Source organism: Lupinus angustifolius, chromosome LG14 (genome assembly GCF_001865875.1).
Source record: "Lupinus angustifolius cultivar Tanjil chromosome LG14, LupAngTanjil_v1.0, whole genome shotgun sequence".
NCBI lineage: Eukaryota > Viridiplantae > Streptophyta > Magnoliopsida > Fabales > Fabaceae > Lupinus > Lupinus angustifolius.
This window is the reverse complement of record NC_032022.1, coordinates 2,722,972-2,748,677: the sequence shown is the minus strand read 5'-3', so window position 1 is coordinate 2,748,677 and position 25,706 is coordinate 2,722,972. Positions and strand designations below refer to the sequence as shown.

Genomic DNA, 25,706 nt, shown 5'->3' with positions numbered 1-25,706 from the left:
ATGTAGAAACAGACTAAATCACAAGGGAATGTTACTTAACTTATAATAATACGCCATGCTAGACTCTTTTTTATAAATAAGTCAAGGCTTTTAAAAAAAAAATTAGCTTAACAAGTCATGTTTTATTTTAGACTATGGCTATTAAGCTCATATGTAATCTATTAAATAATATTGTATACTATTATTATGTGAAATTTGAATGTAAAAATATATAAAAAAATACAATTTAAAAGTTGGTGTTTGATAGATCTATTATATAGTAGACATGTTAGACTTTTTAAAGTCATGCCCAAAGACCTATTTAAAGGCCTTATAACATAATAGACTTTTAAATTGCCTCACATGTCAAACTTTGAAATAGGTTAGTCCAGATTTTTAAATAGTTCAGATATATAAAAAAATTGTATTAGGTGAAGCCCAAACTGCTTAATGGTATATAAGTCAAGACTTGTTTAAAACAAATTATGATCATGTTTCCACCCATAACTATCATGTAAGGGATGAGAAAAAAGAGAAAACTTAGGTTCAAGCCAACCCTATATTACAATTGTTAAAAGGACCTCATTAACAGTCATTTATGAAGCCAAAGAATACTGACTGATTTGCAAATGAATTTACAACAAACAAGTATTCAATTGCAATAATAATGGTAGTAGTCATTCACAGGTTGTCTTATTGAATTCTGCAGCCTTGTTCCTCTGCTCGGAGAAAAATCAGGCCTCGTCTAATCCTCTGCAAGGAAACGAGAGAAATGTTTTTATCAGATTCAAGAGACAAGTGTACAACTTTAAAACTACCTTACCAATAGAATTACAACGCAACCTACAGCGTAAGATGCATTATACAAGGATCGGGTTCTAAAAATGGCTTAATACCTCAGTAGTATCTCTTATGCGTAGGAGATCCAATCTTTCCGACGGCCTCCGATTGGACAGGGTAGCCAGCTGCAATCAAGCTTACATTAGTATATAGCAACACAAATAGTAAAAGCTGAGGTTTCCACCAACAAAATACAAAAATTGGTGAAATCAATCACAGATAGTCACCCAAAAACTGAAGCGCTCGGGATCACGAGGTGATGGCATCATCGCTTCAACACTCACGAGTCTCTCAAGGCGTCTTTGATCTGTGCATGATATTTCTTAAGTTAAGTATGGCAGCAATCCACTGTCATTTATAAAGGTGCAATGAAGGATGATGCAAAACAATAATAGTCTGAAAGACGAGAGATGGCCAATATGCATTGGTTTTCACTTAAAACATAATTTACAAAGAAATCTTAGATAAACATCATACATAATACGGTTTAAAGAGTACCTAGTCTTGCTGCTTCTTTAGCTCTTCTTATCCATGATTGGACACTTTCTGATGCGTTATGTGTTAATTCCAATAACTGGAACAACATAAAAATATGTTAATTACTTAGAAAGATGGAGATTTTTTACAACAGTGCATTCTGTATAAAAGGTAATCAAACTAAAAAAAGCTTAGCATCAAAAAATAAGCATTGAGGAATTTAAATTTTGAGAACAATCAAAGATCTCAATTTTCAACATTCCACCATTTATTATTTGGGTACACAGCTTCTTGCATGTTGATGTTGAGTAAGAAGCTACATGTTGCAGCCAAGACCAAGGTCAACAAGACTCGGAAGTAGGAAGAAAACCTGCTGTCGAGGTCAAATTCTAATAGCCGAACATGACATAAAGCCTACAAACAAATTTGTGTCAAAATTACATTTAACTTACTGTCTCGCTTTCACTTGTCCCTTCTGGCGGCATAATATCCTGTATCCATTCAACCTCTGCAACACGATATCTGCAGAAAACATTAGGGTAAAGCTAAATTAACATAAAAGAAAAACACTAAAATAGCCAGATCAACCATGAGAGAATTTGTTACACATAACATCCAGTGACAACTCACCCATCTTGATCCCAAGAATGGATGATGCGAAATCTCCTGCGACTTTCAATCTGCACATAATCATATTTTCTTAAACATTAAAATGTTTATAAAAGAAGAATAAGAGAAAGCAAGTCTAATTTAAATGAATAAAGATAGAATGAAACATTTTTCGGGGCCACAAAAGAATTAACACCAATCTAGCAGTTACAAATCTGACAGAATGAATCCGTAATTCTCACCAATTGTCCAGGAAATTTTTTTAGAACTTCGACGATTATATTTAAACAAGCAAGAGTTATAGGTTTCACTAAATTGCATTAAGGATTCATCAAAACATATTATCAGATAATGGGATTAAAATTATTTTTAACCATATGAAAAAGTGTAGAGTATCAGCATCATATAAAATACACCTTAACTTCATAATGGTTTATAGTCCATGCATAACCATTCTAACTAATCTTAGCTTTTAGTTTATGTTGTAAACCCTAATTCAGCTCATGCCAATTTTGCAATATCTCATCAACCAACTACAAACCCCCATTAATAAATAAAAGATAAGCCCTCCTAAATAAAGCTACATAAATAAAATCAAATAAAAATTAAAAGATCCTCTAGTTTCTAGGTTTGGAAAACTGAGGATTTAAAAGATAGGGAATCTCTTGGTATTTTTAGAATCCCTTGTGTTGTGGAGCACTGCACAAGAGAGATGCTTGTAGAAAATAGAAAAGAACAATAAAAAGAACCCTCTTCCAGAAAAGATGAAATACAGAAGTGTCTTTCTTGAAAGTTATATCAATAGAGGGAAAAACTGAATTTCCAAACTTCATCTTCACCAATTAAGTATCATAACTAGTTCAGATATGACATATAGGATGAAATCAATTAAATTTTCACCTCTATATAGAAACGACCATCTGGAAGTGGCTCACACCTACACCATCAAACACGAAAAAGCGTAATTAATTACAGCATGTGTCATACATAAGAGAATTTGTGGGGGTATATAATCAATATATTTTTTCCAGGGGAAAGGATGTCAGGCACCTACTCTGTGATTTCAACTTCACAAGCATACTCGGCTAAGGAACCTGTTGAAGACTCAATTATAACCTACACGATCAATGGACAATCACAGAAGGTATCTGATGAATATGGTCAGCCCAATCATATAGCTAAAGCAAGAAAATGGAAAGAAAAAGATCAGTGAAATAATCTACCATTCCCATCCGATGATTGCCTTCCATTATTCTTCGTACCTGTTTTTTATACCAAAAAAGGTAAACGAGAAAAGAACAAAATTAATGAAATCAGACAGATATGATGACATTTAAAGCATTTTTATAATTAGGGAAATGGATTATTGCCACAAAACAAATATAGTAAATAATTCCCATTTTATTGTCTCCCGACAACTTTTATGCAAATTTGATCATAATATACAAACTTCATCCACAACATATCAAGAGTTAGTCACCATTCCTCCCACTCATCAACAATGTTGCAATCATGTACCATAATATAAGGTCAGTTAGCATACAGAACCATTCAGAATTACATCTAGAATCCTACCAGAAACTAAAGTTTTGAACAAAATGTACATGGGTGTATTAAGATCAAAAAATGTCCTTTCATGTATGATTATGTAAGTTTGTGAAGAAAGTGACTAAAAAACAAAGAATAAAAACCGTAACCAGACCAGCATTCGAGCTGCTTGACATCATTGGTAATTTTAAACCTTAAATCTGCTCCCCCACCCTTTGCCCTCTCTATAGATGCTGCTTCTTACACGTGTAAAAAAAAGGAAAACTGTAAATATATAACAAATAATTTAACTTAAGAGTTTGAGTAAGCAAATTATAAGATAATTTGAGGAAATTTTCCTATATCAATTAGTATAATGAGTATACTTGTCTCCTTCAAACACCACCACCCCCAACCTGAAAAATTCATTTACCAAATTAGTAAATTTTGTCTTCTATAGCTATTCTACATTCTACACTTTATGACAATCAAAACAAATAAAAAAACCTAAATAGTGTCATGTCCCTGCATTTGTGTGTGATTGCTCAACACCAGACCATTTACCAATTCTTACATTGTTCTGCTTTGGTTTCTTCATGCAAAACCATATTCAGCATTTTTTATGAATGTTGAGTGTCCTAAGTCCATGGGTCCTATCTGCCTCAGATCCATTCTTCAGGCGAAAATACCTCTCCAACCTATTGGTCCAACCAAATGCTTCTTCACCCATGAAAATTAGAATGTCCAGCTTCCTCCACTGCTAATGCTTAGGGTGATCCCAATGCTAAGTGTCAGAGTTTGATTCCTCTTCACTGTGGTTTCGTTCGCGACTCCTAGGGTTTCAACCGCGATTCCTAGGGTTTCAACCGTGACTCCTAGGGTTCCGTTCATGATTCTAGTTTTATTCTATGTTGAAATCATATCTTGATTTTGGCTTTGTTCACGATTTTGCTCTTATCTTGGGCAATGATCTTCCCACCACATTAGTGGGGTTAGTGATCATGTTTTCTAATTTCTACAACTGTTCATCAAAAACGTTTTTGTATTCCTCCTTCTCGTGAATTCAACTTGCATTGTTCAATCCAAAGCTTCAATCCTTGCTTCCATTCTCGTGTTAACCATAATCTCTCCAAATTTTTTTTAGGTGCCAAGATCGGCGCTTTGATAACAATTGATAGAAAATGGTAAAATTGAGTTGAGTAGAAAGGAAAACTAGATTCTTATTGATGAATCCTTACCTCCTAAATCATTATCAAAGTGATAGTGATGCAGAAGTAGGTAGAAGAATAGAAAGATTACAATGAATATATAGAGCTAACTGAGAGAACCACCTCTCTCCCAATTCCAACCAACTAACTTGTTTCCTAAAAACTAACTAAGTCATACTAGTTGCTATTTTGTACAATTAGAACCTAATTAGTCAATAACGCAATATCGCACTTGGATAGCGGTGTTGCGGTGGTTGCCAACCCTTCCAAGCTACGGAAGGGCGTGTAGCAGCGCGAATGGCCGTCACACCATTCGCAGGTCAAAGAGCAGCATCTTCACAAGCCAAATCGTGTGTCAGAATCCTCTCCAACAAGGATGTGTGTGAAAAAGGAGTAAACTCTTTTTGCCCTTATTTTTAATACATGGAATGGTTTCACTAGGGTTTTCATAATTTACCCCTCCCTCTTCTTCCCTCTTTTATAAACACGTGAGGAAACCCTAAAATGAAACACTACAGCAACCTCCCTTCTTCATACCCACTCCCAATAGTGTAAAACAAAAGTTTTAAAACTTAAAAGAGTATAAATTACTTAATTTTTTATTACTTTAGGTGTATTTTTTCCCTTAGTTGTAGTGTATGTCCTGCTAACCTGCTATAATGTTTTTTGGGTCGGCTGCTAAACTCCACTATCTGCAATTGACTACCTAGATTAGGACTACAATTGTCCTAACAATTCTAATCTCCTCGCTGAGTATTAGGATCTTGTGCTACTCTCTTCTTCCTTCTCAGATATACCTTCCCCCACTTCCTATCATAGACATTTTCCATATATAATATATAATGAGTGTTGGAATCAAAATAAGAATTAATTTCTCCGCTCTCCTAGTAATATAAACTCATTGTACAAAATAGAACAGATGCAATGCATCATAGGGAAAAGGGAATAATGTATGTTTAGTTACTCTTGTAAATTGCACCCAAAATTTATTTCTTTGTAATTCTGATGTAAAGAAATTGACCATTCAGCAGAGTGGAAAAAACACTACCACGTTCAGAAATTTTGTGGTAGACACATTTTCTCATATTTGGAGAATATGTGATATGATAGTTTTTATATATTTACCAAATACTTGTCATTAATAAAACATGAAGATGCATCCCCCTCCCAGCCAACAATTAGCAAAAAGTACTGGAAATACCTTGCTATTTCTTAAAGTTCAAGCTAAGAAGAAACTAAACAACTTGCATATTCAAGACATGAAAAATTAAAAATGTTGACCAACTCACCATTAGTCTATACCGAGGTTCAAATATATTGAGTGGAAACTTTTGGCATGGGATGACAACATCCATTACAAAAAGAGGGAGTAAATCTACACCAAAGTTGATTAAACTATCATGCTCTTTCTTGCGTTCAGCATATTCTTCTGGAAAGTTCTTTTGTATGATGTTCTGCAATGTCACACTACAAACCATTGATAGAAACATAAATTAGGAAAAATATTGTACATCAAATATCTTAGAACTTTAATAAGCTGGAATTAAGAGAAATGCATTCTCATACGCCAATAAGATAGGCCTGGTATAAATACCAAAGAGGGACTTGGATATGTTGTTAATTTGAGCCTATACAATGTCACATCTTTAGCTTATAGATATGTTGCTCAAGAAAGTAACCTGTTACAGACAAGTAATCTGCATATAGGCTCCTAATACTAGGAGGTTCACTTTATTATTAGAAAATATGCTTCTATTATTATTAGATATCATAGTATCAATTAGGACATTTAATATCCAATAGGAGATTTCGTACATGTTTACTTATTTTCTTAATTAGGTCAGTCTTAACCTATAATTGTAGTCACTAGTTATAGTTTTATTCAAGCAGTAACATTATTATTCTTCTCCTTTAAAGTTGGTGACAGAGCATCCAATTTTGGGCCTCTGCTTCCACACTTAAAATAAGACTAGTCGGTCTTATTATGGCATTTTTTCATTGTGCCTTACTTTGGCCACAGTTCCACTTGTCTTTAGAACCCTTAGTTACCGTCTCCAATGTATGTGAGTCACATGCGCACTGGTCGGTCTCTGTTTGTGATATCGCTTCCATGAGGAAGATCATCGGCCTCTCATAGGTCTGTTTTAGGGGATTGTTGAAGGTTGTCCATTTTGTTCCCCACTGTCCATTTTGTTCATGTATCAACATTATTGTTTGTTGCCTTTTTTTTAGGTTCATTGTGTGTGAAGGGAAGCCTATCACTATTCCACCATTGACCACGATTATCTTCCAATCAGTGATTTAACACCAATGGGTCATTTTGTTGCAATGAAGACATTGTTGTTTGTTGCCGTTGCGGTGTGAATTATTTCATTATGATACATGGGTTAATGAAGATTCTCTCATTATGACCTAGTTTTGGCACTCTAACTCCGAAGATTAGCCAAAATTATATGTTTTCTTCTACTGCTCGGGAAATTTGGCTGACACATTCTATAGAGCAAGACCTCTCAGCCTGTTATGAATTAGAAAATAAAGTTTTTAATTCTACGCAGGTAAACCTCTCCATAATAGAATATTATGGGACTCTTAATGGTCTTTGCGTCAAATTGGATTGATATCAGAATTTGAAGATGAAGTGTAATGAATACTCTACAACACTAGCCCAGTTTATTGAGAAAACATAGATCTTTAAATTTCGTTCTGTATGATCCAATTCGTGTTCAAATTTTGCATAAAGAGAAACTCTCTACTCTCTTAGAGGTGTTCTCCACACAGTTCTATCAAGAAAGTAGAAGGATTGTGATCTTGGAAGACAAACTAGTTGATAGTTCAGCCTTAGCCTTTGTTAAGGGTCCTACAAAGTAATCCACTTCTTCTGAACGACCCTTTGTAAAGACCAACTACAGCGACGGATGGCGCACTTACTATAGGAGGTCTGACCAAACTAATGATACTTGCTTCATACTTCATGGAAGGGACAAAGTCCTCAAGCGTATGAAGGGTCCAAATGTGTTTCTTAGAGGCGGACAAATCACATGGCTTATGACTTGGAGGTTGTGGGTGAAGACTCACATGTACCTCCGATAGAAGAAAATATCTCAAACCTTAGCAAAGTATATTTGGAGTGTCTCCAAGCTCTTAACGACTCATTGAGTAAGCCCTCTGATACTTGTTCTCTAACGATGACTGGTAAGAAATCTACCTTCCTATTCCTTAATACTTTGAGTATAGAGGATAGATGGATTATTGACTCTGCTACTATAAATCATATGACACCTCACCTTTCATATTTATCATCCTATTCCACTTTATGTCCACTTTGTCTCATCTTCATCTAAATTGTGTGCTTCACTACAAATCTAAAATGTGCAGTGATATTTGTTCCATTCACAATATGTTTTTCAGGATCTTACCACGATGAGGGCAATTCGAAGGGCTAACGAATGGGCGGGTTATAATGTGTACCACATGAGCAAAGTAAGTGTAATACCCGACAGAAGATACTTACTTTAGCCATCAGGCAAGTTCAGAATCTTGGAATTCTTCTCAAGTATGGTTGTTGCAAAAGCGTCTTGGGCATCCTCCATTTAGTATTCTTACAAAAGTGTCAGTTGAGTTGTTTCATTACGATGTATGTCACATTGCAAGACATCATCACTCAACTTTTATTCCTAGTAATACTAAAAGTACTCAATTTTTTGACCTTGTTCATTCTAGTGTGGGGACTTTCGTCCATTTCTAATATTCCTGGTGCAAAATAATTTGTTACCTTTACCAAAGATTATACTCGTATTATATGGGTTTTTCTTAACAAAGATAAGTCTACGGTGTTTCAATTATCTGTCAAGTTTCCCATATGATTCAAACATAGTTAAGAAGACCTATTAAAAGATTACAATCACAATGGGAAAGAGTACATCAATCAGAATTTTTACATATTTCTCAAAGATAATGGTTTTATTCATGAGTCAACATATGTTGACACCCCGTAACAAAATGGGGTTGGTGAAAGTAAAAATTGTCTTTTTTAATTCACCAGAGCATTACTATTTTAAATGTGTTCCTGAGTTTTATCAAGGGAAGTTGTCTTGACTGGTGCTTATTAATCAATAGGTTAGCATCTCGAGTTTTATGAGTGACAATCTTGTATAGTTTATGACTAGTTTATTTCCTTCAATGTCCATTATGACAAGTCTTTAAAGTCATATTTTTAATTGTTTTGCCTTTATCCATGTTTATGGTCTTTATCTGGGTAAGTTAGATCCTCGGGCTATTAGATGTATCTTCATAGGATATGCTTCTGATGAAACGGGATACAAGTGTTATCATTCTCCTAATCTTTGAGGCATTATATTAATGGATGTTACCTTTTACAAAACAGTCTTTTTATCCTAGTTCTTAGCTTTAGGGGAGGATAATAAAGATGTTAAGTCTATCAATGCCTTCTTGTCATTGATACCTTCCCCTAGTCGTACCACTAAAGACAATGGTCGCAGTGATCCAAGAGATAGTGATGGCAATCATCAAATAGAAAATGAGGGCCATGATCCAATAGAAAATGATGGAAAGGGTCCTGGATCACTATCAATACTAGTATAGACTAATGAAGACATATATAGAAAAAAAGTACCAACATAGAAGTAAACTCGACCAACAAGTCCAAACATCTCCACCTGCTCCTAATCATGAGTCTAACCTTGATGAGCTACCTATTGCATTGAGAAAAGAAAAATGATTGTGTACTAATTATCCCATATCACAGTGTGTCTACTAAAAAACTTTATGTGCAACATTAAAGTTTTATTTCAGCTATTGACTCTATTAAAGACCATAAGTTAGTTAAAAGGTGATAATTAGATTCAAGCCATGAATGAAGACATGAATGCACTAGAGAAAAATGGGACTTGGAAGATTATTCAGAAGCGAAAGGACAAAAGGATAGTAGGTTGCACGTGGATATATATATTTGAAGTACTCTGATGGCACATTGGACAGGTATAAGGCACAACTAGTGGCAAAGGATACACCTAGACACATGAGATTGATTATGAGGAGACATTTGTCTCGATGACAAAAATGAATATTGTGAGGATCATTATTTCTTTAGCGCCTCACTCCAACAAGGAGTTAAAGCAATTTGATGTAAATAATACTTTCTTGCGTGGAGATTTAGAGGAAGAAATGTATATGAAGAATCCACCAAGATATGATTCTACCTCATAAAGAAATAAGGTGTGCATGTTGAAGAAGGTTTTATGGGGTCATACAATCTCCTCAAGCATGATTTGGGAGTATTAGAATAATGCATGTAATGCATTTTAGTTTAGTTATTAATTTGTTGTAATGCTGTTAGGTAAAGTAACTGATTTGTTACTAACAGTTACTTTACCGTTTTGCCTTTTCTAGACTTTTCTATAAAAGCAGCTTCTTTCTCTTTGTTGTATTAAGTTTTCATTAATAAAAAGAAAATCTATTTCATAACCGTATCGCTCTCTCTCTTCGTCTTTCTTCTATCTTCTTCCTTCATATTCAGTTTGCATTTTCTTACATAGTATCACGCCATGGCAACCGACAACAACAAAACGACGTTCCGATCCTCTTCTCCGATTTCTCCTTCCGCCACCTCGCCGCTTGATGCGGTGTCTTCTCCACTTGTTCTTCCGACGCCGTCCATGAAACTCATGGTGAAGAACTATTTCGGCCAACCAGATATCCAACTCACTTTTATCCGGACTATCCAACTGACTTCTACAATGGCAATGGAGAGCACTATGGACCCTCTAATGGACGGGACTCACTACTTGGGCCAAGCCCAACACATCCATCATCTTCACATTATCAAAACTATCTCATTTCAGCTCACGTTGCACACAGGGAGCTTCCCTCTTCCCCTACTCGATATGCAAAGCGTGTTACTTGGTATCCTGACTCCGGAGCAACCAACCATTTAACTGCAGATGCTTCTCTGGTTCATGAGCCTATTGAATCATTTGGTCATGAACAGATATACATGGGTAGTGGCACTGGAATCTCAATTAAAAGTGTTGGCAATTCTCATCTTACTTCACCTTTTAATTCACATGTTTCTCTGTCTCTTCAAAATCTGCTTCTTGTTCCGTCAATCACTAAAAATCTTATTAGTGTTGCTCAATTTGCTAGAGACAACTTATGTTATTTTGAATTTCACCCTAACACCTGTTTTGTGAAATCTCAGGATACTAATGAAATTTTACTCCAAGGGTCTCTCACCAAAGAAGGACTCTATGCTTTTCATGACTTTCATCCGAGTCATCCCACGTGTCATCCTTCCACTTTTACTCTTACAACAAGTTGTACTGGTTTGCTTAACCCTACCACTTGTAATAAATCTAGTATTTTTTCTCTATGGCACAATAGGCTAGGCCATCCCCATTACACTGTTGTGAAGGATATTTTAACACAATGTAAAATTCCTTCTATCAATAAAATTGATGTTGTTTTCTGTGATTCATGTTGTGTTGATAAAGCTCACAAACTTCAAGCACCTAGTTCCACTACATTGTATCATTCTCCTTTTGAGCTAATATTTGTTGATTTATGGGGACCTGCCCCTATTTACTCTGCCTCTGGTTTTCGATATTATTTTTCCATAGTAGATGCTCACACCAAACACACATGGTTATTTCTACTAAAGCAAAAGTCTGAAACATTAACAATGTTTCAATATTTTCTTAGGTATGTTCACACTCAATTCACTCACACAATCAAGGCAGTGTAGAGTGATTTTGCGGGTGAATTTATACCTTTTAGTGCCTTTCTTAAATCTGTTGGAATTGTGCATAGAATATCTTGTCCCCACACACATCACCAACAAGGTACTATTGAGCGCAAACATAGACACATAGTTGAGACTGGTTTAACCTTGTTAGCTCATTCTCACTTACCTAAGACTTTATGGGATCATGCATTCATCACTACAGTCTATTTAATTAATAGACTTCCTTCAATTACCCTCAGTCATAAATCTCCCTATGAGCTATTGTTTAAACAATTCCCAGATTACAAATTCCTCAAGGTATTTGGATGTGCTTGTTTCCCCTACTTAGACCTTTTACCAAACATAAACTGGATTCACGAAGTTCTGAGTGCATCTTTTTGGGATACTCCTTGAGTCACAAGGGTTATAAATAAAATTTACATATCTAAAGATGTTATTTTCAATGAGTCTCATTTTCCCTCAAAATCTTATGTTTCTACCTCTGTTCACAATCCTACTACTGATTCTGTTCAGTCCACAACAGTTTTTACAAAATTCCATAATTCCCACAGTCCCACCACATCTACTCCATTATCTTCTGTTCCTGCCTCAACAAACTCTCCCTCTCTTATCAAATGAATAATTCTAAGTCAGTTCATGAAATTCCTACTGAATTTCACTCACCTGTTTTGTCTTCTTCACCTAACACTGTTCCCCTAACATCTTCATCTCCCATTCAACTCTCCTCTTCCACTTATACTCCCTCTACACCAACTACCACTTCTTCAATTCCTTGTTTCTCCTCTTCTCCTGTTTCATCTCACCCTATGCAAACCAGATCCAAATCTGGTATTTTCAAAACCATTCATCCTAGTGTTCATCTCACACAGAAAGAACCAACCAGTGTCAAAACTGCTCTCTCTATTCCAGAATGGCAGCAGGCTATGACAGCAGAGTATGATGCACTCATGGCCTTAAATACTTGGACCTTGGTCCCCTTACCTCCTCTAAAACAGGCTATTGGATGTAAGTGGGTGTTTAGAATAAAAGAAAACCCAGATGGCACAGTTAACAAGTACAAGGCACGACTTGTTGCAAAAGAGTTCCATCAAAGACATGGAGTTGATTACAATGAGACCTATTCTCTTGTTGTAAAACCTGTTACAATTAGGATACTTTTGACTCTTGCTGTCACACATCATTGGATGATTGAGCAACTTGACATCAACAATGCCTTTCTCAATGGTGTTTTAAATGAAGAAGTCCACATGACACAACCTACTGGGTTCCAACAGAATGACAAATCCCTGGTCTGCAAGCTAAATAAAGTCATCTATGGCTTAAAACAGGCTCCTAGACAATGGTTTGAGAGGTTGAAGGGTTCTCTTGTCAAACTTGGCTTTCAAATAAGCAAGTGTGACAACTCCCTGTTCTTTCAAAGCTCTGCATCTCATCAACTATATATCCTAGTTTATGTGGATGACATCATAGTCACGGGTTCCTCCTCTATCCTTGTTAAATAGGTTATCAAAGACCTCAGCAACACATTTGCCTTGAAGCAGTTGGGCCCTTTGGACTATTTCCTTGACATTGAGGTCAAGCATAAGAACAATGGTTCACTCTTTCTTTCTCAGGCTAAGTACATTAGGGATCTTCTAGACAGAGCAAATCTATCTACTGCCAAAGCTAGCATTACTCCTATGGCTAGCAACTGCAAACTAACCAAACATGGCATTGATGACTTTGAGGATCCCACTTTCTACATATCAATTGTAGGAGCTCTACAATATGCAACCATTACTAGACCAGACATCACCTATAGTGTCAACAAGGTCTGCCAATTTCTAGAAAAACCCCTCAACTCACATTGGACTGTGGTCAAACGAATTCTTAAATATCTTCAAGGATCCACATCCTTGGGTCCATCTGTTAATCCTGCTCTTGGTCCCTCTGATTCCAAATTGTCCCTCATGGCCTACTGTGATGCTGATTGGGCTTCAGACATGGATGGCAGAAAATCAACCTCTGGGCATGCTTATATCTAGGACCGAATTTGGTAACTTGGTGGTCTAAGCAACAAAATACCATCTCAAGGTCTAGTACTGAAGCTGAGTATAGAAGCTTAGCCTTAGCTTCTCAAGAATTGATGTGGATTGAATCATTGCTTACTGAATTACAGATTCCTTTCACCACTCCTATTATTCTGTGTGACAACCAAAGTACAGTGGCCATGTCTCATAATCCAGTTCTACATCATAGAACTAAGCACATAGAATTAGATCTCTACTTTGTTAGGGATAAGATTCAAGGCAAAACTCTTATAGTCAAGCATGTTCCCTCTGAATTTCAAACAGCTGACATATTGACAAAACCTCTACCTAACAATCAATTTCTCACTTTAAGGAATCAACTCAGAGTTCAAGAATTTGGCTCATCAAGCTAGTACCCTAAGATTCAGATGGGTATATTAGAATAATGCATGTAATGCATTTTAGTTTAGTTATTAATTTGTTGTAATGCTGTTAGGTAAAGTAACTGATTTCTTACTATGCAGTTACTTTACCGTTTTGCCCTTTCTAGACTTTTCTATAAAAGCAACTTCTTTCTCTTTGTTGTATTAAGTTTTCATTAATAAAAAGAAAATCCATTTCATAACCGTATCTCTCTCTCTCTTCGTCTTTGTCTTTCTTCTATCTTCTTTTTTCATATTCAGTTTGCATTTTCTTACAGGGAGGTTCACACATGCCATACTCACCCTAGGGTATAGACAAAGCCAAGATGATCATACACTCGTTATAAAACATGCTAGAAATGACAACTCAGTCTTCTATTGGTCTATGCAGAAGATTTGATTATTACAGATAATGATGAACTTGAAAAGTAGAACCTGAGGAAGGAGTTGACTAACCAATTTGAAATGAAGAACCTTGAGAAGCTAAAATACTTCCTATGTATAAAGGTAGCATACTTGAAACAATGCATTTTCACTTCTCAAAGGAAATATATCCTTGATTTTCTGAAAGAGACTGACAAATTAAGTTGTAAAGCCTGAGGAGTACCCAAAGAGAAAAACCACAAGATTGAGAACTATGAGGAGAGCCCAAAGGTTGATAAGGCCCAATACTAGAGACTTGTGGGAAAACTCATTTATCTATCCCACATTAAGCCTAACATAGTCTCTCCTACTAGTGTTGTTAGTCAGTTTATGTATGACCCATGCAAAATGCACTTACATGCGGTGAATAGAATCTCGCAGTATCTTAAGATGAGTCTAGGGAGAGGAATGCTGTCCAAAAAAGAAGAGCACTTGTATAGATGAAAATCTAGTAATGTGGAGGAGTAACATGCAGAATGTAGTGGTGGGATCAAGTGTAGAGGCAAAACTTAGAGTCATGGCTCATGGGGTTTGTGAATTATTATGCATGAAGATCATATAAGAAGATTTAAAAATAAGGCACTTCCCTTACAATGGTTTCAAGATCTTACTTGCAACCTGGGAATGGTAGATATTCTTTTACCAGTTTGAGGGGGAGTGTTGTAATATTAGGAGATTCACTTAATTATTAGAAAATTTGCTTCTATTATTATTTGATTTCATAGTACCAATTAGGATATTTTGTACAGGTTTACTTATTTCATTGATTAGGTCAGTCTTAGCCAATAAATTGTAATCTGTAGTTTTATTCAAGCAATAAGATTATTATTTTTCTCCTTTCAAGTATACAATAGGTAGAACCAATGAATAACTATCCAACTACCAACTATAATTTACAAAAAATAAATACAGAAATCTTTTTGTGGTTTTCTATATTACACAGTGACGTCTTATGGACAACTTACCTGATGGAACACGTTCTAGGACTAATAAACAGAACTGTCCTGCACAATGGGCATCTGTTCCCTAATAAATGAGGACAATAATCAACATAATATACAATCTATGGAATATAGAATATAATCAACAAGGGATGGTACCAACCACGATCCATTGATTGAAATAGACATGATCGGCAAAAAGAGTGTCCGCAAGGAGTTGTAACAGGTTCGTGCAGTAACTTCAGGCAAAGAGTGCAATCGAAGTCATCATTACGATCTGGTTGTTCATGCATATTTGAGCCAGTTGATCTGCATGACTCTCTTTCCAAATTTTGAAGAGAAGCCCGAAGAGAATTACTGCATGATATCAAAAGAAATGACAAGCACTGATGTTATATAGTACAGTAAATACCTACTTCAAAAGCTCGATATCAGTAAGTTTCAACATTTTTGCGAAAATACAGAATAGAATTTTTTTAAAACAAAATAAAGAAAGTAGAGAAGACCTGCAAATATGTAGTACCTAAATGGATCAACTTGAAGGCCTGAAAGAATAACATCCCGGGCCTCCGCATATTTATCCAACTGTCAGTTTAATACAATATCATGTTAGGTTACATTTTATGTCGGATGCACCCATAATGTAAAAGTGGACCAGAGAAGCAAGCATTAAGATTAAACCCTCTATTATAAAATGCCAGAAGTAGAAGGATGTGAAATTAACAATGGGAAAACACTAAAGGAGAAACAATTTTTTGTATCATAGGACCAGTCCTATGGAAACTACATAGTAGAAGTCACAAGCACTTAATACTACACAAATTTCACTCATCCAAACTTGTTAGTGCATTAAGCATACTTTTCATGCACTTTAGGTCATTCTCATACTCCATGCTACTTTGTGCTATGTAGTACTACTATCCTACTTTTATAACATAACCTGCACCCACAGTATCCAGTTTTCTCTCATTTCACAAAGCTCACTATGAAGCAAAATATGAATGGTCAATAGAAGTGTAAATAGACTAATGAGAGTATAAATAGACACACACATACATGTGTGTGTATATATTTGTGTGTAATATTGCAAGCAGATTATACCAAACAGAGGTAACGATAGCCCACGCCATTGGAAAAATTGTCACATAGCAATTGTTTTATAAAAGAAAATAGTTATGCAGTAAATTACATTTTCTACTTGACCTTCCGATAAATTAGTAAATGAGTTGTAAAAAGGAAATTTAAGTAATTCCTAGTCTACATTTTCTGTTGGAATGTTGGTTTGTGTCAAAGTTTGATTGAAGCCTCCTTTTAAATTCAAAATCTTTACTTTTATTATGTGAAGTTTTTCTAATTTTTAATAATTAAAAAAAATCTATTCAAAACTTAAATATAACAATATTTGTGACTTTAGAAGGGAAGTTAACTGATTATTAAGAGATGATGAGAAACACTTACCAGAAATAAAGCATTAGCTTTTAAAATGTATGATTTTACTGAATTAGTTTGGAGTTCAACAAGTTTATCAGCATCCTTCAAACCCAACTGAAATGATAGTCAAGAACCAACTTAGTAAGTTAAGTTTAGAAGGACGATAGTATTTCAACATGATAAAAAATGTTGCAATGAGACATACTTCAGCAAGTGTTGTAGGATCAAGCCCACTCAATGGTCTATGTTCTGAAGCTGATGGAGCTCTGTTCTTTAAATATTGACTAATCCTGGTTGCAAAATCATGATTGCCATGAGACTAATAAGTTACTGACTTAACAAAACAAAATGCAGAATTGTTCAAAGGATGATGAAAAAGAAGTTTGCAATCAATAATATAAAAGAAAATTTTCAAACTATGGTTAACCTAATATAAGCTGCACTTCGATTGCTCAGGATGATGGGATCCCCATATTTGATGTTATTGGCCCTTGAGTAAAAGCTGATTGCCTGAATAAATACTCTCAAACATCAAAATTAGATAGATATAGTATATTAGTATAAACTGTATGTAATGCATAAAAACTACTAGTGTATTAATAATTCCTATTGTCTTTAAATAATGATAATCTGCAATAAGGCTGGTAAAGCACAAAATTTTCATCCCTCATCCCATTGCAATGACACACCAAATCAATTATTTGGTAAAATAGTGGACATTATTTTATGCCGGGCTTGTCAACAACAACTATTCATTTCAGTTCTAAAAAACATGCAAAGAAAAAGCATGAATCAAGATCTATGAAAGCAGCTAATCAAAACAGAAAGTACCAAAAAACGAAAATATACCATAAAGTAGTTAAAACTTATCATAAATTTAATTCAATATTTTGAATAATTCTATAAATTTGCAACATGATTAATTCACCGAAATTTTTAATTACATAGACTGAAGGCATTAGTATGAGTAGGTAAAGGGTAAAGAACTATTTTTGAATAAAATGGTTAAGTACTGATCACAGTTAAGGAATTCAGAATTAGATTCTGATCATGTATCCATATCCAGAACAATATTTTTTCCGGCCAACCGCATGAGACTCCCACCTAGTGAGGTTTAAGAAGGGTAGGTTTCGCAACCTTATCCCCACAGCCTTATCCAGAACAATACTGATATGAAATAATCCATTCATCTCAATTGCTTGACCTAAAGTCCTAAATGACAAATAAACTTTCTCACTTCCATATAATATCTTAAGAAAGCTTAATCTTACAAGGCATGATAGTGAATAAAAACTACTCTAATTCTTGAATTTTCAGAAGACATAGAAATAAGAATTGCGTGAAATCATTATACATGAATGGACTGCATTCATAAAACAGAGCAGAAAAAAGTTATTAACACATTTGAAATTTTCATTACCTCTTCCATTATGTTCTCACGAAATGCTGCATTTCCATTTTGCACAAGCTCGTAAACATCACGAAATGTATCCCATGCCAAACCTTCTGGTTCATTTGCCTGCAATACAACCAAAGTTAGTCTTCACAATTCACATTGCTATGTTAGGTTTTCAATGAAAATGTTGCTTTATTAAAACTTTACATTTACAACATCCATTTTGCATGTTTGATATGTAAAGGGGCCAGCTGGTTGAATTATATCCTCTATAATGCTCACTAATTGACTAAACCTAATAAAAGAGGAACCAACCAGTAACCTAACTGCTATGGTGACCCTAAGAGCAATACTTATTGGGAGGGGCAATCACGTACCTCAAAAGGGATTAGTCCCTCTCACCCATAAGGTGGGGGCATACCCTTAGTTATACCCAAAACCAGTATCCAAAATAAGGAGGACCAGATCTGTTGTCCTAAAAAGTGTGGAACTCTCATTTGCTCTGATTGGTTGGACAAAAATGTAGTTACATTAAAAATTTAATAATTAAGTTTTTTTCTAATTAATCACAACAAGTGGCACACATGGAGTGGCACACTCAAATGTTATTGTCTCAGAAATGTGTGTAGCTTCATATGTCACTTCCTATTATTGGAAAAAAATGTATTAAAGTTAAAAATTTGATAGTAAGTTTTTCTTACTCATAACAACAAGTGGCAACTGACACACTTTTTGGATAGAAGATGTACTCCCATAATAATCAATATTTTCCAACACATAAAAATTAAGACATTTTGTAATATTATTATATAAAAAATATGCTACTGTTTGATGTGTAGACAGAAACTTGCTGTGCCCTCTTTGGTTCCACCCTTGTAGTGAAACCAAAATGTCTCAATTTTTAATCATCCTGTCTTTTCAGTTATATTTTATACATGAGAATAATAAAATCATATGGTCTGTTTTGTCTTATACTAGCATGTCTATGTTTTTTAATCTTGCAGCAATATCGTATCTGAAAAGCTATTAGTTATGATGCAGAGAAATAGCATGCGAAGAAAGAAGAGAGAAGAGAAACTGACCGAAACGTAGTCTTGTACATCGCGAAGAGCGTGGTCGAGAGAAGAGGGAGTAGTAGTCATTGAAGGAAAGAAGATGGAGTGTGTTGTTGAATGGAGAAGAAGAGGAAAGGTTTATGTTTGGGAGAGGGGCATCGTGTTCACCCCTCGCTCCTTCGTTACATATACGGACCAAATTCAACTACGTCTGCCCTCTCATTAGTACTAACATATTTATATTCTAATATGTACTTATTTTCTAAATAAATTTATATATAGTCATTATATCATTTATCATTTATTTATATTATTACTATTTTAAAAAATACTTGTTATAAAATATGAATGATATATTATGTAATTATAGTGTATAAAACTTATATATTGTTAGTGTGTATATCTTTTCTCATATTATTATATAATGAATATATATATATACCAACACCGTTGATCTAGTAGCGTAAAGTATTTTAAAGATGATCGATTAGTGATTCAATTCTTATAAGTAATATTTGTTATAAGAGGCAATCACACATCCCAAAATAGATAAATTTCTTACCATATACGGTGAAAGATACTATTAATAGTATAAAAAAACAATAATATATATATATAATTCATAAACTTTTTTACATATATTTTCTCTCGTAAAATAAATAATAAATCAAAATGAAAAATTATGGGAAATTGGATTGTAACGGGAGGAGTATAGATTTTGTTAAGCTGTCAATAGTTATTCTGATATAAATTTTAACATTTTCTTCTTAAAACCATATGATTTTTTTTACAATTACAGGACGAGTATACATCAATTTCCACCAACAAAATTGATATCTAACTTGTTCACATTTCTTTTTTGAGTTATTAATTAAATGGAGGAACAAGTTACTAATTAAATTTTTACACTCAGACTATAAATTTAATATAAATTTTTACTAATTAAATTTAATATAAATTTTTTTATACCAAAATAAGTATAAATTTTCTATGTGACGTGTTTAAATTTCTCTGTAACTTTCCATGTGGGCTTTAAATGATGAGTAATGATATATTTTCTACTAATTTTTGTCCTCCCACAACCTCACATATCCATAAGAAAATGACATATGTTATTTGAGATTCAATCATTAATAAAAAATGTAATATCTATGTATTGATAGTATAAAGATTTATATATAATTTGTGCATTATTCATCACAAATTTATATTATTTTTGAAAAGTCAATAATAATTAAAAAATCAGTGGTGAATGATGATCTCATAGTGTATAGAACTCTTATACTATCAGGTACATTAATTTCTCATAAAAAATATCATTTCACGTATGTCAACTATGTGTAATAAGATTTGTAGGAGTATTTCAATTTCCTTAAAACAAGTCATTCCATTTTTTGAAAAGGTAAAAAAATCTCCTATTATCTTCAACCCCTCTCTACCTACAATCTTTCTCCCAATCTCCTTCTCTAGCATAACGACATTACCTTCTCCATCACTACTCACTCTGAAATCCCAAATCCAAAAATCGCCAATCCCAAAAATCATACTTAAACACTCCTATTTCTATTGTTATTGTTTACCATGGTGCAAATCCGTATTTTATTTGCATGTGTTTATAATGTTGTTTAACATCTAATTCTAGAAATGAAATCTCATTTTCTCCATTCAATTTTCCACCTTGTACTCTTGCAAAGTATTATCCACAATCACTAAATCAAAGATTGACCGGAGGGTGGTGAACATATAATGGGATCCACGTCCACCACTTCAAAATAGCTCCATAAATTATCCATGAGTGAAAGGGAATTGTTCATTTTAAGCAAAAATTACAAGTGTCTATCAAGTAGACATGTTCACTGTTAAAAAAGAATAAGCATTATTTCTAGTAAGATGGTACATATGCATTACTTTAAACCAAGAATACAATTAGACATGTGATTGTAATATGAATCGGAAAATCCAACCAAATATTGAATTTATATACATATATATACAAAATAATAAAAATTTCACATTTCTCCATTGCTATAAATAATAAAATTAACAAGTAGTATTTGATAAAACTTAAATTTCAACATCAAAGTATATGTCTATTAAAGTATTAGGTGTCACATAGTTGCAAAACTAACATGTAAACACACTGAACTAAAGTGTTTGACAGCAAAAAACATGAACAAGTATCAGAACCTGATATCTAAATCAATAAATCAAATCATGTAAGGGGATATTAAGATAATCATCTTCGTTGAGTTCTTCATCTTCATTAATCTCATCAAGTGGCTCCTCGGCATGTGCTTAATCTCTATCAAGTTCATCATCAGAATTGTGGAATCTCCAACTCTTCACGGACACGACAAGTTGTAGCACCATCTCCCCCTTCAAGCAAAACTTCTTCTAATGGAGTATCCAAATCGTCATTGTCTCTTTCTATATTCTCATCATCTTCATTATTGTTCATAATCCACTCATCATCATCGGAAATGTCATCAAACTTAAATTGAATCTCATATTTCCTTGTTTGCTTCTTGTTTGCCATTTTTGAATTTATCATTACAAACATTCATTGTCTTTTGCTTTAGAGATTCCTTTTTTTTTGTGGACCTAAAAAAACAAATTAACATTTAGAAAACTAATCAATAACTTATTTTACAAATGACAAAATAAATGATTTTAAATTTTTACCATCTCAAAAGCACTCTAGTGGCATTCACATCTAGATGAACTGCATGTCAAACTTAGTACATGAATTACAAAGTTTTGCATCTCTAGATGTTCATCACCATATGACTCCTACCATTCTTCTAGAGTTTTGGTTTCAAGTCCAATTGTGGCTACTATACTACCAAAAAACTTATTTCGACTCTTAAAGTCTTCTAGCTGAGTATCAACCTTTTTAATTATCTCAATATCACCCCATTGTCCTTCTCAAACAATCATACATTTCATTTTTAACTTCATAATCGATCTTAAATCCAAGAGCATAGTGCAACATGGGATTAAGATAATAGCCTATGGCATGCAAAGGCGGATGAAGTTGACCGTCCCATCTTTCATCAATTATCTCCCAATGAAGCATATAACTAAAAAATAGGAAAAATAAATTAGTTATGAAGTATACACTTTAGTTATGCAAAATTCAAGTAATATTAATTGTCGTGATTATTTACCAATTGAAGACACTATTGAAAACCTTTTGTATGCTCTCCTTAGCCAAGTCCATTGCTTCATAGATATACCTCATGGTTGGTCTCTAACCAGAGTCCACCAATTTGAGTACTTTGATTATAGGTAAAACGCACTTTAAGCAAGTCACAATATTCTTCCAAAACCTGATATCTATGATCACATTCTCAACACTTTTCTCATCTCTTGTCCTCACATATTAGCTTTCCTTTCATTCAATAGATGGACATTCTTCACAATGCTTCCTTTTTGTCCAATAAGCAACCCAATGTTAGGTAAGACGTTGCAAAACAAGTTACAGACGACCTCACCAAATCTTCTCCTTGGGGAATTTTTGTAGTAAGAAAATCAAAAAAATTCTTCCATATATATTATATATATGTTGTAATCTTCTTTCCACTCGATATTGTCTCTTTGTGAACATTTATCTTCGCAAAGTCCACCAACATTAAGTCGATGCAATGGGCAGCACAACGTGTCCAATACAATCTTGTCCTTTTCTCCATCAAGATTTGTCCAGCGGCTTTTTAATTTGCAGCATTATCAGTCACAATTTGGACTATATTTGCCTTACCAACCTCCTCCACAATACCATCTATCATCTTTAAAAAAAATTGACTGTGTTTTTTAATATGAGAGGCATTTATGAACTTCAAAAAAACGTCCCTCAAGGGCCATCCACTAAGAAGTTCAATATGGTTCGCCTCATCTTGTCAGTCCACCCGTCAGACATTATGGTGCATCTCATGTCCTTCCAATAAGCTCTATGTTTCTCAATAATAGCCTTGGTTGATTCCACATTTTTCTTCAGGTACTTAATCTAAGCTCATGGTAGGATGGTGACTTAAATCATAAACCATGTCGTACAACCTTCTCAAACATACTATCAAATTTTTGATGACATTGATGCATTGAATGATATGGCATTTTCATAACAAATGCTGCAATTTCTTCATAAGGCTCCTCTTGCAACTCCTTCTTGTAAATACCATTGATGGTAGCATGAGTGTTAATTCCCTTTTTCTTGAAAACACTCAGAGTTAGTTCATTCCATTTTCTTTTCTCACAAACTTCTTTTGCATCATCTCCATAGTTTGATTTCTTATTTAGTTTATCTAGCAAAGAGGCTACAATATTCCATATTTCATTCTTGATAGAATCGGGTACAACAATACAAGCTCCAACATCTTTTTGAGTACTCGCCAAATGATGTTTTTGCCTATAAGTGACATTGCAATAGGAGTCAAAGGTTGCAAGTGTGTTTGACTCATTTATTTTTTATGAAGACAAGGGCTTTAAGAAGACAAAGATTGTGTGAAAGCTTGAAGATAAAGACAACTTTACAAGCAACATGCCAAGACTCATGGTCATGATAGACTTAGGAAAAACTTTTATGTTTTATAGAAGTCCTAATATGATTGCTTAGATTGAGTCTAGGTTAGGTGAACCTAGGATGAAAGTCTCACAAAGCCTAAAAATGGCTTACTTAAAATGAGACATACCATTCATCCATACGTAATTAGATAGTGTCCATGCATTGCATTGACCATACATGATTTTATTGCATAAAATAGTACTTATTTTTGAAATCATGCATTATATACACATACATCATGTAGGAGCTTCAATTCCCATTAAAGAAATTACTTTTCAATTCTATTAATCGATTAACATGATGTGATAATCAATTATCTGGTCATCGAATCTGGTAATCAATTAGGTATTGCAATAATTGATTATTCAGAGTTCTAGTAGCTAAAGATTTTGATCTTTTGGCATCAATAATCGATTACCAAAAATAATAATCGATTATGTCCATCAAATATCTTTTTTTTAGCTAGTCGATAATCGATTACTAGTTTAGATAATCGATTAGATCAAACTAAAATTGTTTTATATAAAAATCGTTTTTTCATTTCATTGGTTCAGAATGTTAGATTTCAAAATTTCATATTTTCTAAGAATTCTCTGAGCGAAATCTTCTGTTGATTAGAGTTAGTGTTTCTTTGAATTTCAAGAGAGAGAAAAGATTGAATTTTCATATTCTTTTCATTAGAGTTCATATTCACAATACTTTGCATTAATCTTCATTAGAATATAGGGTTCTTGTGAGATTTCTATCTTTAGTTTTAGTTCTATGTTTAGTGTTGTATTACCACATTCAATGTGCAAATTACTCAGATTTATTTTTCTTTAGCCAAAGTGAATTGATATTTGATGAGCAATATATTACACATTATTCATAACCTTAAATTAGCATGATTGATGATTCTTGATGTCTAATTGACTTTGTTTCACATGGTTTAGTGTTTTAAACTTTATTGGACTAATATTCCTAAAATGAGTTAATTTGGGATTATTTGGCCTGATTAAATCTATTACCATTTCAGATCACATTTGGCACCAATGGCATTTTGGGCATTATGGAAGTCGAGAATATGTGTTGAAGTGAAGATTTTATTTTTAATTTAGGAGTTGTTTTTATTGTAATTTAGCTTTGGACCCATTGTTTAGGCCCAATTCGGTTTATGTGTGTTGGAGGGGTTGAATTCGGATTCCCCACTCGAAACACACACACACTTCACTTTGCCTCATTTTGAAACACAAAGACATTTCCGTTTTCCCTCTTTTTGCTTTGCTAGGGTTTCACCCCTTCTTCATTTCTCATTTTCGCTTTGTTCTTCCATTGCCATGGAAGGCTAAATTTATGGACTAAGTTCCTTTGGTAATGTATCACAACTCTTGAGGTTCTGTTATTAATGCATTTTCGGTTTCTCTATTGTTGATTTCTTTTACCTTATTTCTGAATATGGTTTGCTTAATGTCATTGCTTAGAAACTGGTTGGTTGAGTTTATCTTCACTTAGTTGATTTACTCTCTCTAGTGCATGAATGCTTAGTTCATGTGAATATGTTAATAGTTTCATACTTTTACTGATTTCGTTTAGTTTGATGTTTAGGTTATGGAACTTTGATTGATTATCGCTTAGTTAATTGATTCTCAAAAAATTCGGAAGTTAATGGTTTGAATTGAAAATAATCTTTTGAAACCGAGGATTGAGTTGTGAACAAACGAACCAAAGGGATTTAGCCGTTTTATTACATTGTTTAACTACTGTTTCTGAATTTGATTTATGTTCATACTATCCAACAACAAAAACCCCTTGTGTGTGTGAGTATAAGGTTTTTGAAGCGTTGCTTGAAAGATAATCCTTGGGAAACGACCTAGGAGTCACTTCCTAGTACTGCAGTTTTAATTGTTATATTATTTGTATCGGGTACGACCTCGATCAAATTTGGCACCGCTGCCGGGGATTATCGGTTCTTGTCAAAGGTTCTTAGTATTGTTTAGTTTGTGTCTTATAATAACTATTCTGTTTGGGTTTCAAAATTTGCCTATACCATTCACTGTTTTGCTGTTTGCTGTCTTGTTTAGCTATTTGCATG

The 25,706-nt window shown here is 34.0% G+C and overlaps 1 protein-coding gene across 3 annotated transcripts; it reads right to left on the bottom strand.

Moving 5' to 3' along the window:
- LOC109327137 (LON peptidase N-terminal domain and RING finger protein 1-like) lies at positions 465-19,290 on the bottom strand. 3 transcript variants are annotated; one of them, XM_019560185.1, is made up of 18 exons: positions 19,105-19,288; positions 18,047-18,145; positions 17,054-17,136; positions 16,832-16,916; positions 16,654-16,740; positions 15,719-15,780; positions 15,359-15,552; positions 15,220-15,280; positions 5,930-6,107; positions 3,129-3,167; positions 2,960-3,021; positions 2,806-2,842; positions 1,927-1,976; positions 1,749-1,818; positions 1,318-1,393; positions 1,047-1,126; positions 876-944; positions 598-732 (listed from the first exon to the last, which is right to left on the bottom strand). In XM_019560185.1, exons 1-18 carry the CDS (start codon positions 19,162-19,164, stop codon positions 673-675), a joined length of 1,452 nt encoding a protein of 483 aa, XP_019415730.1. In that variant the 5' UTR covers positions 19,165-19,288; the 3' UTR covers positions 598-672. The 3 variants fall into 3 exon arrangements, 2 of the variants coding, with proteins under 2 accessions (XP_019415731.1, XP_019415730.1); XM_019560186.1 differs by lacking the exon at positions 1,047-1,126 and having other exon boundaries at positions 465-732; positions 19,105-19,289; XR_002105320.1 differs by lacking the exon at positions 598-732 and having other exon boundaries at positions 1,047-1,157; positions 19,105-19,290.